At 35.8% G+C, this 16,363-nt stretch overlaps 1 protein-coding gene across 2 annotated transcripts in view; it reads right to left on the bottom strand.

Moving 5' to 3' along the window:
* The window catches only part of LOC107755248 (sec1 family domain-containing protein 2-like), a 141,578-nt gene that overhangs the window by 59,677 nt on the left and 65,538 nt on the right, over nt 1-16,363 (bottom strand). The window contains exon 6 of one of the 2 annotated variants that reach the window (XM_016571970.1): nt 5,797-6,052. The exons of the other annotated variant lie outside the window; for it this stretch is intronic. Within the exon in view, the coding sequence (XP_016427456.1) occupies nt 5,952-6,052 (101 nt within the window). The 3' untranslated portion in view covers nt 5,797-5,951. Of the gene's footprint in view, nt 1-5,796; nt 6,053-16,363 lie in introns of those variants that run through there. 2 annotated transcript variants of the gene reach the window in all.

Raw genomic sequence — 16,363 nt, 5'->3', positions numbered from 1 at the left:
TTAAGGGGTCTAAAAATCTAAATTGCGTATTAATAAAATTATAAAAATGCATATTCACTGTAAAATGGGTAGGTTTAGGTTTGGAGGTAGGTTAAGCAGTCTAAAAATCTAAATCGCTTATTGATAAAATGATAAAAATGCATTGATATGAATATCTTGATATAAAAGATACGTAAATATTTTTACGTTTTTTAGCTAAAAATACGTAACGATTTGTACGTTTTAAACGTTGAAATACGTCTAAATTGTACGTTTTAGCATTAATAAAAACGTACAAAAGTGTACGTTTTGTGCTTGTAAATGTTACGTATTAATACCTACGTATAAACATGAGACCAGGCTGTTTTATCATACTCCACTACATTTATTGCACTTATGTGCACAGTCACACACACTCCACTTCACAAACCCATGAAATACAGGATCCATCTCACCTCAGGTAAGTGCGTCTCTCATAAACACTATTCTCTCCACCCATTCAGACTGAGTGAGAGAGGCCGCTCAGAGACCTACACCAAACGGGTGAAAGACCATTTCCTGTTTAAAGATTATTTACTGCACACAACGTCTGAGAATGCACAGCAATCCCCATCATTTCAGGCTCTGCATAAAATATCAGGGAAAGAATTCCAAAAAGTCAAAAAGGGAACTAATTGGCTTCTTTTATTTACATTTTTTTTCATAAATATGGCATCTGCAATCAGCATTCCAACACACGCCATGAGTTATTACACAAACAAAAGTATTGAATTGAGCCTCATACAAGTGTTTGTCAAATCAATGGGGAGTTTTACGAGGAGAGCTGGTGGTAAATCTTTATGGTGAGGTAGACACACATTCCACAGGAGGGAAATAGAAAGATAGAAAGAGCAGATGAAAATAAGAGGGCAACCACAAGATCTATTTTCTTAGGAAAATGTGTGAAAATGCCTTTGTGAGCGTTAGCAGCACATAGCAGATGAATCATAGAGCCTCAGCGGCATATTCAGATGAGAGTCATTAATTCATGAGCTCGGGGAGGACAGACATAAACCCACGAGGCCTGATTGATGAAAAGACATGATTAAACTTTGATCTTTCCTCCGTGTGTGAATGTGTTTGAGAGAATCGAAGAAACATAATGAGTATGTATGTGCATGGTTATGTAAATTGAGCGATATATGGCCTCAATGTTACATAATATTAACAATGTAGTTGTAGTTGTGATGTAGTTGACCCAAAAATTTTAATTCTGTCGTCATTTACTCACCCTCATGTCATTCCAAACCATTCAATTTAAATTAACTGTTTTTATTTTAATATATTTTAAAATGTAATAAATTCTCAGCAGCCATTACTTAAGGCTTAAGTGTCAAAAGATCCTTCAGAAATCATTCTAATATGCTTATTTGGTGGTCAAGAAAGATTTATTATTATCAGTGCTGAAAACAGTTGTGCTGCTTAAAAATTTTTTTTTTGGAAATAGAAATTTCAAAAGAACAGCATTTATTTGACACAATATTTTGTAACATCATAAATGTCTTTAATGTCACTTTTAATCAGTTTAATGCATCCTTGTTGACGCAAGTATTAATTTCTTAAAAAAAATAAAGTCTTACTGATTACTATATTAAATTAATAGTATTTTACTATAGTGTTCCCAGACTTTTGGACCCCACTGTACACTCATAACATTATTAATACTCTTGTAATTCATGTGCTGCTGGTCTGTGTCTTCAGTCTGCTTAATGGAAGCACAAATGCACAAATCCAGGCCATAAATCTATAGTGCACAATGTGTTTCATTTGAAGTTTCAATTCATAGGACCCTAAATTGCAATAGATTTCATAACCAGAGAAAAAACAAGATGAATGCTCAGCCCCATGAGTCATGTGTAATGTAACACAGTTATGTTTGTGCATATGACAGCATGGCATACAGTAGTATAGGATGATCTGATAGACTGCTCTGCTGGAGGCTAGTGTGAAACTTGCAACTTTCACAACAAAGTGTTTAAGCCGCAGCCTGAGGCGGTTAGATTTAGTGAAGTGGGTAAAAAAAAAACACACACACACACACACACACACACACACGTTTACTTAGCTAGCTAAATGGGGACATTCCATAGGCATCATGGTTTTTATACTGCACAAAAACTAAACTCACCCCTTACAGAAAACTTTCTGCATTTTTACAATGTTAAAAATACTTTGTTTACTTTATTTTTATACCAGTTTTACAAATGAGTATGTCCCCAAAGGGCGGTTTTTGGATATTTTGTCAGGTTTAGCTCACTTTTGGGTACAAATTTGTCCCCAAAATATGGTTAAGTAGGTACACACACACACACAGAGATGCACACATATCCTGGGAAAGCATTTCTACTGACAGTACTAGACAATAGAGGACAGTGTCCCAGACTCTGTCTGAGAGATTCTGGATAAAGATCTGGACAGCGGATGTGTATTCTAGATTGTGTATGTGTGCTGAATGGAAACACACAACTACTTGTATTTAGTGAGAGAGAATGTGCAGAGTCCAGACTACTGACTACTCAAGTTTTTTGATTGTATATATGTTGACTACATCTCGAATGTTTTTTTTTAAAGACATTATTACTTCAACATTATTACATCAAACTAATTAAAAGTGACAATAAAGAAACATTTTTTATAAATGCTGCTCTTTTGAACTTTTTATTTCTTAAATTAAAAAAAAAATGTTTCATGGTTTCACAAAAATATTAAACAGTTGCAATTCCAAATAAATTCTTCCTATATTCCAGAATATAAACATTGTGTTTATACATCCTAACTAAGCAAGAAAATAGGCCTGGGCGATAAAACGGTATCGATATTTATCGACGGTACACCTTCTTTGATATCGATAGAAAAAATGTTATACGACATAGCGCACGATATAGGCACGTGCTATGAGTGACGCAGACAGCACACACAAACACATGCTGAAACAAGTGCTGTGCCTGCCTGTGATGAGGAGATTGTGAATAAAGAATGAATATTAGTCGAATTTAAAATAAACATTTGCATTTGAATGTTAGGTGTGCATCAGGAAGCGTCATCAGTGGCGCGCGAGATGCGGTGATAATGTAAGTAACGTTGTTGCATTTTAATGTTTTGTTAGTAAATTGTGTTAATTATAAATACAGTGGTTAAATTTAAACTTTTTTTATTATTATTTTTTTATTATTATTTGTTTTAAAAAAGGTTATAAAAAATGTCAATAATTATCGATATGAAACATTATATCGTTGATACATTTTTTAGCTATATCGCCCAGCCCTACAAGAAAATCACAATAATTAACATTTTGCTCAAATGGAGATACACAAATATGAATAGAACAGAAAGCAGCATGAACTTCAATTATTACTTTGCAATGTAATATGCAATAATCGATTATCAAATGCCACAGTCGATGCAAGTTTATATACTAAGTTTATATTCTCAAATTATGCATTGATGCATTTAACTCATAAACAATAATACTGGCTTTATGTTTCATATCACACTGTAAATATTGGTTGCACACCATTTCAGATTTTTCTACAGTAGATGGTGCAACCATTTACAGTAAACTTAAAAAGTGAGTCTTGCCTCTTAAGTGCTGCAGTCATTGGTGGGGCCCTGCATTCACACCTGAGCCGCAGATGTGTAAGAAACACAGGACTGTGAATCTCTGTGTGTGTGGCAATTAGGACAGAAAAATAAAAAAATAAAAACTATAAGCAAGCAAGCAAGCATTGTTCTGGAGATTTAGCTCAGAGTTCAACGGTCCAACAGGAAATGAGAAAAATGGACGGTGAGCACAAAAGAGTTGTAATCAGGAAAGGCAGAGAACCAGAAAAGCAGTAGATGAGTGAGTGAGAGAGAGGAGAAAGCAGGACAGGAGTAAATGAGAAGCATATTTTGCAGGCTGAGGAGGCAGAAAGGATGAGGTGGATGTATGGCTGGATTAGGGAGCTCTAAGAATGCAGAGGAAATTAAAAAATGAGCTCAAAATAGAGCAAAATAAAGCACACAGGTTTCAGGCTGGATATTTCAGTCTATCCTAGTGGAGCAGAGGTCACGGGGGTCACCTATATGAGATGCCTGTGATGATGGAAGAATATGGTGGGAAGGAGAACCTTAAAGCTGTGGAGGAGTTCAACTATCACTGAACTATTGGTTGCGAAGGTGTTCTGGGCGATTGCTTATGAATTATTCTGGTCCTTGCCTTATAAAACACCAAAAATCAATCAAACAAAAATCAATTGACACTGTAAAAGTGACAAGATATGAGTACAGAATGTGATACATATTCATTAGTGATAAATTTACCTGATGGACTTGCACAACTGGAAGTGCAAGCTTAACACTCATGCCTCACAGCTATACTTTAAAAGACATCCAAAAGAAAGAGAAGTCTGTATGTATGTGGGGGCATACATACTATCAGAGCTAAAGTGGTGAACTCACACACATAGCCCTTGATGGAAAGCAGCTCTGTGCATCAAAGGGTGAAGATGACCTTGCTTGTGAGTGTGTGTGTGTCAGAAGCATGAAGAAGGCAAGGCAGTGGACCACATTTTGCTCAAGATAAGAATGAAAGATATTGTGAAAAGAAAGAAAAAGACAGGAAGAGAGGAAGCTAGGTAAAGATAGAGAGATGGAGAACAGGAAAAATGCGCATCAAGTATGTGTTCACCGGAATGAGGCAGAGCAGGCCTCTAACATAGATATGAAACACCATTAAATGACCACAGAAATCAAGGGTATATCAATTATTATAAATGAGAGGATCATGTTTCTCCATCCATACCAATTACCTATGGGAAGTTCACACACTTTCCAAATAATTCCTATGGCGGAAATGATGAAGAGGGAAAAAAAACATCCACAAATAAGCCAGAAAATGGATAATTCATCCCTTAATTTTTATAATTACAAAATCATAAATGATGCACAAAATCGTAATGTTTCTTTTTTTTTTTTAACTAAATAAAAAAATCAATACCAAACTTTTTCTTGCATTTTAAGAGAATTACACTTCTGTCCATTATAGGGATGCACAATATAACTGTACCATATTGGCAGTCGGCCAACATTCGATTTTTTTAAAATTATATTGCTGATATTATATTTGTTTGTACTGTTCATTTCCACTATTTTACATTTAGATTACCTTTTCCTTAAAGTTCGTATAAGAAAACAACACCAACGAAAACAATTTAATATCCATTTTTCATACAGTATATAACAATGGCGTGATGCCTAAATTCATTTGTAGCACTTAAAAAATATATATATATATTTTTTTTACGGTATAGTATAGTCCTTTAATGTACCTTAAATGAAAATTAATATCAGCTTGACCGTATTGGCCAGAAATGTAATACTGGTGCATCCCTACACCATAACAACAGAAGATGGTTTAGATGTAACACCACATCCTGAATAATTAAACAGGACATCAAAAGAGCATCAGAGGGTTAAAAAAAAGCAGTCTGTACCTAGAGCCCAGAGACTGCATGAATTGTGCCGATCCCCAGGGTACCATCAATATATCTCTGCTGGACTATGTGATGTAGTGAAGTATAAGACTCAATATGAACAATACCACCATTATTAGTTAACAAGAGACAGCAATTATCAACTAAATACTAATCAACCACTGACCATTGATAACTAATCATTAACCATCAATACACAATTACACACAGTCATCAAGAACTCAAACAAAGTTAAATAATATAAGACAAGAAGGATCAAGAGAAATGATGAAAGAGCTGATGGTAGAGAAGAACCTGGGGGAAAGTAGAAATAGAGAGGGGTATCGGCCCCTGCAGAGAAACAGACGACAGGGAGAGAAAGAAGGAGATAGCAAAAAGACTTGAGAAAGGAAAGACAGGGTTAGTGTGGTGGAGTGAAGAGCAGAATATAGGGGCTGTTCCCCCTGGCTCAGGCCTTGATTAACACCAGACCTCCAAACAGGAAATGACCCGGCCAACGTCGAGTAACGGGAGGCCTTCCATCTGGAGCCCAGCGCTGCGTAAGACTCGAACACACACATCTGAACGACCAGAACAAAAGAGCGATAAAAACCAACACTGATTTCACCAAAACCAAAAATGATTAAGAAAGCTCACCATTTTCACTGCTAATTCCACTCATTACAGCAGTATAAAAATGCCTGCCACAGATAATGAATTCAATCCCACAAGCAGATGTAAACAGTATTATGCTAGTAGGCTGATTGTTGTTTCTGCTGCTATTCAGTGATTTTAGTAGGAAAAAAAATCTGAACTAATAAATGTCACAAAGAATCTTTACTTATTTAAAACTGAAACTAAAAGAAAAAATAGTAAATCATTAAAACGAAAACAAAACACAAAACAAAAGAAAGCAAAACAACACAAAACAAAATACAACAAAAACGAAACAAAAATGAACAAAAAGCAAAACTAAAAACAAATGGCAAAACAAAATAACAAAGCACAAAGCAGAACAAAACAAAAAACAAAACAAAATACACATCAAAACAGCTATTAGAGGCATAACAATGAACTCGAACTCAAGAAGATGCAATATTTTGGAAACTGAAAGCACAATTGTTGACATGCAGAGAGATGGAGAGAAGACGGGAGGGAAAAAAGTTGCATCTCTGCAGTGACCCAGACAGAGACAGACAAGCATGCGTTAAGGGCAAGCAGGACAGACCCCAAGAGAGGACAAACGGAGCTAGAGAGAGTGTGTTGGATTGTGAGTGAGTAATCTCAACCATTCCCAAAGGAGCGATATGACCAGAAAGAATGTGGACGTGTGTTTGGCTGCATGTAAGACGGCAGGGACTGTCCCCTCGCTCGTGTTTGTCTGTCGAGTACGAGTGACCCCTGCAGCTATGATTACTGTTTAAAGCCTCTTTATGAGCTGCAGGGTTTCCTGTCACAAATAAGTGCTAACTGCATTTATTAGACTTTTACTTCCTTCGTGAACATACAGTATACACACACACACACACAGAGTTAAACCGTTACTGAAATATCCTGCAGGCAAATTGTGATTGGATGATACGAGTGGTGAAATCCTCCAATCAGTAAGCTTGTCTGGTTGTGCTTCCTGTCCTGTAGCTGAGGAGTGTTTCATTTCCTTTAATTAAAGAGTTTTTTAATTACCTTTAAATTAAAGCATGGCTGCTAATTTCCTCTGTAGAACCCAGTTTGTACAAACCACTACTGTCATTATGTGTGTGTGTGTGTGTGTATATATATATATATATATATATATTAAACAATTCCTCAATTAGGTAAACTGATTAAAATTCTCAAATAATTCTTTAAGTAAATGTTCAGTAATAAAATAAAAATAGCAACAATTTATAACCAGTAGAACAAATGAGAAGCAAAATAAATAAAAGCCAGAAAATTCATTGTACTGCATATTCAGAAAGAGCTATAAACTACAAAAGTAATCAAATTTAAACTACAACTATAAATTGTATTCTCACCTTAGTCTTCATTGCATGATTATTAAATAAATATTTTGTTGTTAATGTTGTTTTTTGACTAATGTCAAAAACATTCACACAAATCTGAATAACATGGATACAGAAGGAACACATCATTAGATGATATTATATCTGATAGCGCACCAAAACAAACCTACACATCCACTCTACTGTATGAGGCCACACTCAGAGGAATACACCCTCATATCCCTCATCTCCAGAGAGACCTCCCAACACGATCCCTGCTGCCTATGGTTCCCACAATGACTGGTGAAAGATATAGAAGAAAAAAAAAATCTCAACAATTTTTTTTTTGTCATGTACTCTGTGAATGTGTTAGTGCAGATGCAATTGTACTAGTGTGTGTATTTGGTTTTAACATGTGTATTTGTGAAGGATGAAACACTCCTGGCTGAAAGGATGAAGTGGGATTTAAGTTTTTTCCTGTATATATGTGCAGTTAAATCATTGTGAAAGAGAGATTATGTGCATGTGTTTATGGGCTGGGACACATTCAGGTCATGCATGACACTTCTACATGTACTGTACATGTGTGTAGATAGTTGAGCGTGCATACTGTATGTTTACACTTCTGCAGGTTTTGACTGCTTTCCAAAATATGTCTGTGTGTATTTATGAATTACACGTGTGTATTTATAACTGTATTAATAATTCTGCTGACCGATACTTTGTTTCTCTGCCTCCTCATATCACACAGATAAAGCTGGCACATAACACAAAAGCTAAACCTTATAACACTGATAGAAATTCAGCAATATTGAAATTCGTGCAGATACTGATAGGACAGTAATTACTTTAATGTTATGGTCAGACAAAATAACCGATAAAATAGCTGATATTAAAATTCAGTATTATTTTGTGTAAATAAGTTTAAAATAAAACAATAAAAAGCAAATAAATAAATAAATGCCATCCATAAATGCTAGTGGATGCAGTCATCATGATACGGGAGTATGAAAAACTGATATTAATTCTGTGATTTGCTAAAGATTACAAGATAACAGTTATCAAATAAATATTTTTAACAGTCAAAGAGTCAAAATGTAACAAAATTGCTCTGTCTTTGAATCATGCTGTATAAGTATTTATTAAAAAAATTTTTTCAACCCCTCCCCTTTAACCACTATTAGAGACACCTTTTCATAATCCAAAGAGTTCTCAATGGATAAAATCACTGATATAAAATAAAACATCCTGTATTACTTGGAAATACAGTACATGGGCTGCAACCACTTCTTTATGCTGACTTTAAACCTTGACGTGGCCAGCAGACATTAATATCATTCAATATCATAAATCATAAACCATAACAAAGAACAGACTCTTTTCTATTTCTATTACTCCTCAGTGTTCAAAGCACCGAGCTATTCTGAAATCAGGTCTGTGATTCATGTGATATCCATCAGCTCCTAATTCAGACAATACTGCTCTATAAACAGTCTTCAAAGTTTTATTTATTGATGGGGCTCGTCCAGTTCTATAAACAGACACAGTAGCACACCATCGCACTGTTTTCAGAAAGTCAACACCTCCGTCAATAACATTATGTGTTTCACACAAAACCATCTGAAGCCATCCAATTACATTAGCATTTTCAGCTCAACAGGGAGCCTCTGTATCCAATAATATTTCTTGTTTCGTAGCAGTAGTGATAGTTCAGGTACCACATGTGGTTTTGGCTGTGGATAACTCCACTAAAGGAACTTGTTTCCTATGATGTAAGCCTGAAATGGAAACATTTTCCTAGATAAACAGACTTGTGCTTTAATTAAAAGCAGAGACAAACACCCACTCACACACATACATAGGTTACTGACAACAATTAGAGCCAGATTTAGAGTCATAGAGCATATTCTCATTCACATTCTACAGGAGTGAAAACACTCCTCTGTCTCGTTTTCTATCCATCCTCTAGTGAATTCATCCTTTTCTCAGCTCTGATCTGCTCTTCAACCTTTCTCTGTTTGGAGGAACTTTACAGCCTCACCTCTGACTCTCAACCCGCTGCTCTGTGAAGCCACAAGGCTTCAGTGATGACAGCGCTGAACTCCAATAACATCATAATAACATGCTGCAGCAAACACCCCTGCACTGCTGTAGATCAAACTCACAGAAGAAACAAAGTAGAGACTGCCATCTCAAGCACAATATGTAATTATGCAGACGGATAGATGGATAAGCAGACAATCATTATAGTGAATCAGGTCGTTTGGTTCTAAAAACTATTAATGAATTAATTTGAGTCCCTGCACAGCCCTATTTTAGTAGAAATAATGAAAACATCGATATATTTATTTAGCAAAATGAATACATTTTCAACATAAAATAATATTAATACATTAATCACTTAACAATAATACACATTTACATTTAATAGTACAACATTTAATATTTTGCAAGGCTGCAGTTTTTTCACATTTTTTAGTTTTGTGAGGAAATAAACAATTAAGTCGTCTGAAGATAAAATGATATAACGATGGATGATATGACAGTTGGAGAGACAGACAGACATATATATATATATATATATATATATACACACCGATGCGATACGATAAGATTCACCCCTATTACGATGCAGTGCGACCTGATTTCAATTCAATTCCCTTCAACACAATGCGATTCGATGCAATGGAAAAAAATATGATCGCTTTTATTTTCTTTGGTTCAGACAGACAGCAAATTATAATTTAACTTAAGTGTCTTCTGACTTCTAAAGCCTCGAGGCCTGTTTCATAATACAATTTTTTACCAAATAAGCCAGGCTTATTACAGTTAGTCTGACTCATTGTCAAATGATTTGTTTCCATAAAGCAAAATTTAACATAGATCAAGCTCAGTCACTGTGGCCACTTATGCTGAGAAACTAACCTGGTCCGGGGCTGGATAACTGTCAGGCTGAGCTCCTCTAACACTGACCAGTAAGAACACAATGATATGAACCCACTGATGCTCTCACGTAAAATTATAGCCATGCAGCCTTTCTCTCTGGTTTTATGACAGCTGTACCTTATATTGTTAGCAACAGATTGCAGAACATTAGAACATTACAATTTAAAAATGCTCTTCAAAAAGACTACATTTTAACTGCTAAGAAACACACATTAAAGGTGGGGTATGTATTTTTTCAAAAATGCTTTAGAAAAGAGTCAATCAGCAGTAAGGGGCGTGTCTACTCATGATGGGGAGGAGAGAGCGCTCAGTGCACAGGATGGACATTAGACGAGCCGAGCGACGACAGAAAGATAGAGATGGCGGATAACAAACAAAAGAGGAAAACATCTGCGGAACAAAAGAAGGCTTATGATAAGGCAAGAAGTAGGACCCGTGTAAATTTCGGATCAGCTTTCCAGCGCTGGAGAGAACTCAAGGAGCGGGAAGGCCTGTGATCGGATGCCGAGGTTGCTTTGTTTCTTCTTGATAGGTGAGTAACATTGGTTTTGCTTTGTTTCACAGAACTAATACATGCTGGCTTTTGCTTGAATATGCTTGTGTGCCATGTTCGCTTGTTTGTTCATCTGCAATCATATTGTCGTTCCCTTCAGCTATGATAAAGACACATCCATTTCCCCACCCTATAAGCCTGGAGCGTCTAAACCTCCTCCACTGTCTGTTTCAAGCGTCAGCTCCCAAAGTGTGTCCGAAAAGTAAGATAATATGTTTAATACAGCAGATAATAATACAGCAGATTCCGCCATAATCGTTGCCTGGGTTGCGTACATATATGTGGGGCGGAGCTATCAAAATGGGAGTGTTTGTTTTGGTGATTTGAAATATCAACATTGGCTACCAAAAATCACTTACCCCACCTTTAACTAATTTGAGCTTAGTAATTAGGACTGTATTTAGCTTACATTTTATTTACCCATTACAATACTCCCTTTACAGTTACTTACAGTTTTTATCATAAACATACACTTATATTTACACAACAAATATTTTAGCAAAATGCATATTTTACTACTATTCTATTCCGCTCCTTCTGTTTAGCGCACATGCGCGCAGCAGCGCTCGTTCACTCGCCCACTCCTGACAACAAAATGGAAATATTTGCATGACTTTATAACATTTACAGATGAAAAATATACCTGTGACATGTCAGTTATGCACTGAGGAAAACACAACGTCTCAAATGCATTAAACAGCACAAATATATTCGCTGTTTGCCATGGTGGATCGATTTGATATGTGACCCTGGACCACAAAACCTCTTCTTTTTTTGCATGGGGATATATGTAGCAATAGCCAAAAATACATTGTATGGGTCAAAATGATAGTTGTATCTCAGCCAAATATTGTCCTATCCTAACAAACCATACATCAATGGAAAGCTTATTTATTCATCCACAGATGATGTATAAATCTCGATTTGGAAAAAATTGACACTTAAGACTGGTTTAGTGGTCCAGGGTCACATATGATTTGATTTGATCAACATTAAGGACTTTAATACCTGCTTTTCCTCAGGTCTCTATAGTGTTGTGATGCATCATATTCACCAAGCAGCAATGAGAGAACACGCTTGAGAAACATTTTAGAGAGGAGAAATCAATCTACATATAAAATATTGGTCACAGATTAATGGTCACTTTCTAAACAATAAAACTACAGTATAGCCCATCCACTAGTAATTATATAAACAAATCGGTTTTTACTGATGCAAATATGTTAGAAACGATGCATAGCGATACAAATGTATCCGATATGCACACTTTTTCTTGTATTGTATCCGATGCACACTTTTTAAAATCGATGCATCGCATTGTTAACTTTTTATGCCAATGCACTGAGCGAATCAGTGAATATTCCCATCCCCAAGACACATAGAATGACAGAATTATAACTAGAATGATAGCGTAATAGCTAGAACGATAGGTACAGACATAGAACGATAGATAGAATGACAGAATAACAGAAAGACAGGCAGGCAGAGTGACAGAATGATACATAAAATGTTCTAGAACGATAGACAGACAGACAGGATGGATGGATACACAGACAGACAGACAGATAAAATAGAGATAGATAAAAAGAGAATATGACAGAATGATAGATAAAATGACAGGCAGACAGAATGGACAGCTGATGTTGGTAAACAAGCCGGCACAGATAATGAAAGAGCTGTGAAGGTTACACCGGCACTTACAGCATCAGCCCGTCTGTAATTGTGACGCTCTGTAATCCACCTCCCCTGAGGAGGCAAACGCATCTTTGAGTGCGTTTTTAACTTATCTCACCCTCTGTATGTGTATGTTTGCTCAGACAGGCTTCTCTGCTGTGTATTTATGTTGGGGTGTACGCCCTGTTATTCAAGCTCTGTTATTCAAGAGTTTGAGAGAATACGTTGATGTGTGTGTGGGTGAGTTTCATTATGACTGTGTGTTTCTCTTTCTCGGCTGATTTTCTGCGGATTTAAAATGAGAGTTCGAGCAGAGCGGTTCCCATGCTGACCAGGGCTGAGTTCATGTATGTGTGCGTGTAAGCGGCTCCCATAGCAACCAGGTTTCAAGTCGAGCCTGCTTTCCATTCTGACCAATTTAATTGAGCCGAATGTCACAATCAATATATATTTCACTGAACACATGCACGGCACTGGTACAAGAACACGAGCCACAGCTGCACGTTCTATCATTGTTAAATAATTTGATTGTTACACTGATGATGAAAACATATGGCAGAAGTTTCATCACACGTGGTCCAGGCACACGCGTAAACGTTCATACGCTCAGAAACTAATAACTGTCAATGAACGGTCATACATTTGCCTGGACACACCTGGTGTGCATTGGAACTGTAATTGGCAGTCCTGTGTTTATATGAAAGAGTCATACGCTTTAAAAGACAGAGAGGGAACGAGGGGCCCCTCAGCCGAGCAGAGCAGGAAGTTAGCAAGAGCCAAAGCATTCTTCATTAATGCAAGAGAAGAATAGAAAGACAAGAACGAAAGAGCAAGGAGAAGAAAGTTAATATTCATTCTAATATTACATTTAATATGAACTTTTAATGCATAAAATATTGTTACAGAAGCAAAGCATTCTTCATTAATGCGAGATAAGAAAAGAAAGACAAGAATAAAAGAGGAAGGAGCAGAGAAAAAGTGAATGCATATATAATGCTAATGCATATAATATAATACAATAAATATAATATAATATAATATAATATAATATATGCTACAAGTGAATTTAGGCATCACAGATTCATAATATACGGCATGAAAAATGAATATTTAATTAAAATTATGTGTTATTAAATTATTTTTGATAAATTATTATTATATAAGTGTTAGAATGACAGCAAACTATATACATGTAAAAATAATTAATTATTTTTATAGTATTATATAAATAAACATACATAAAATAAATAAAAAAATTTAAATAAATAATACTTTATATATATAGTATTATACAGTATATATATATATATATATATATATATATATATATATAGTATTATTTTGTTTTTTATTTATGTATTTATTTTTTATATTATTTAATTATTTATTATGTGTTATTTAATTATTATTGCTAAATTATTATTATTAATATAATTATTATTATTACATAAGTGTTAGGATAACAGCAAACCACACGCACACACTCTTTATAAAATAAATGTACTATTAAATAAATAATACTATATAATATCATGGCTTTATTTCTTAATGGAACTTTAAGCTCAAGAAAGCGTATGCTCATGTATACTCAAGTTACAACATATTTTCCAACAATCGCAATGCTGCATCATGCCAGCCTCCTTTCTGAACCCCACAGGTACGGAAACATTCATAAAACTTAAAAACCCTGATTCCAACCACACTGACACACACACAGATTTGAAACGACACTGTAAAGATGGAGGACCACACGCCAGTCTGACCACTGTGGCAAAGCATCTATTACACTCTTTCGAAGGCTGCGCTGATGGCAACCCTCTCAGGGTGTGTCCATCAGCCTAATAGGAACTTTGAATTTCACTTTAGTACAACATCAAATCATTGCAGGAGTAAAACAATGTAAAACACCTTGCTCATGTTTGAAAATGCGAGGCGCACCTAACTGCCTTTTTTTGGTTGACTTTTTTCATTTAGAAAAAAAGTTTAACTTTTTGTTGTTGCTAGGCAACCACCGAATCGGCAGTCCTGTCAGTTAATACTTTATATATATAGTATTATACAGTATATATATATATATATATATATATATATATATATATAGTATTATTTTGTTTTTTATTTATGTATTTATTTTTTATATTATTTAATTATTTATTATGTGTTATTTAATTATTATTGCTAAATTATTATTATTAATATAATTATTATTATTACATAAGTGTTAGGATAACAGCAAACCACACGCACACACTCTTAAATAAATGTATGTACTATTAAATAAATAATACTATATAATATCATGGCTTTATTTCTTAATGGAACTTTAAGCTCAAGAAAGCGTATGCTCATGTATACTCAAGTTACAACATATTTTCCAACAATCGCAATGCTGCATCATGCCAGCCTCCTTTCTGAACCCCACAGGTACGGAAACATTCATAAAACTTAAAAACCCTGATTCCAACCACACTGACACACACACAGATTTGAAACGACACTGTAAAGATGGAGGACCACACGCCAGTCTGACCACTGTGGCAAAGCATCTATTACACTCTTTCGAAGGCTGCGCTGATGGCAACCCTCTCAGGGTGTGTCCATCAGCCTAATAGGAACTTTGAATTTCACTTTAGTACAACATCAAATCATTGCAGGAGTAAAACAATCTTATACACACACACTTACTCACAGAGCCCTCAAGGATGGAAAAGTTGAGCTTGTAGTCATGTTTCAAAAGATGCACGGCACACACTCTTTTAAGAAACCTCCATGTAACCTTGAATACACAACATTATGTAGGCGGCAAGCAAAAATGACTAAGAAACTAAAGCCTCGGGAATGAGTTGGTTTGAAGTGCAGTGAGTGTACGGAGTTCATTCCTGCCGTCACAAATCAAGCCGAATCAGGTTTACAGGCTCTCATATGGGCCACAGATTCAGATGGCTTCCATCAGCTGTCACCAAACCGAGAGCATGAAAAAAAAAAAAAAGAGAAAAAAGGGAAAGGAGAACGTTTGAGGAAAAAGTAAATCAAAGATTTGAATCTTTTACTTTGGAAGTGGATTCCACCCTAAAAACGAGCAGTGTATTAGCGTGTGTGTGTGTGTGTGTGTGTGTGTGTGACTGATGGAGTGTGAGGGTGATGAGTGCGTATTCCTGAGGACAAAAGAACATTTACATTTACATTTATTCATTTAGCAGACACTTTTATCCAAAGCGAGACTTTGGATAAGACAGAAAGAAGTCAGAAGGCAGAGGTGTTTCCCTCCATTCATCTTAACTCGATCACTTACCCGTCTCCATCCATTTCATATAATCTTGGCTTCTCTCTGACCCAGTTCTCATTCATCTTTTCTCTTACAGTAAATGATGGACAACAACCTGACACATGTTGTGTTCCAAAACCTACTGAGCTGCCTACAGAGGGACAAACTTAAAGGGGTCATATGATGCGATTTAAATTTTTCCTTTCTCTTTGAAGTGTTACAAGCTCTTGGTGCATAAAGAAGATCTGTAAAGTTGGAAAGACCAAAGTCTCAAATCCAAAGAGATATTCTTTATAAAAGTTAAGAGTCAACCACGCCTACCTAAAACGGCTCGTTCTAACACGCCCCCACATGTCTACGTCACGATGTGGGAAGATTTGCATAACGCCGCCCAAATGTTCAAACAAAGAAAGAAGGCATAACTTTTATTCTCGCTGTAGTATTGTTGCCGCCACCGCCATGCCGTGGAGAC

The sequence above is a fragment of the Sinocyclocheilus rhinocerous genome, unplaced genomic scaffold (genome assembly GCF_001515625.1).
Source record: "Sinocyclocheilus rhinocerous isolate Xijiao unplaced genomic scaffold, SAMN03320098_v1.1 scaffold562, whole genome shotgun sequence".
NCBI lineage: Eukaryota > Metazoa > Chordata > Actinopteri > Cypriniformes > Cyprinidae > Sinocyclocheilus > Sinocyclocheilus rhinocerous.
This window is presented reverse-complemented; position numbering and strand designations above follow the sequence as displayed.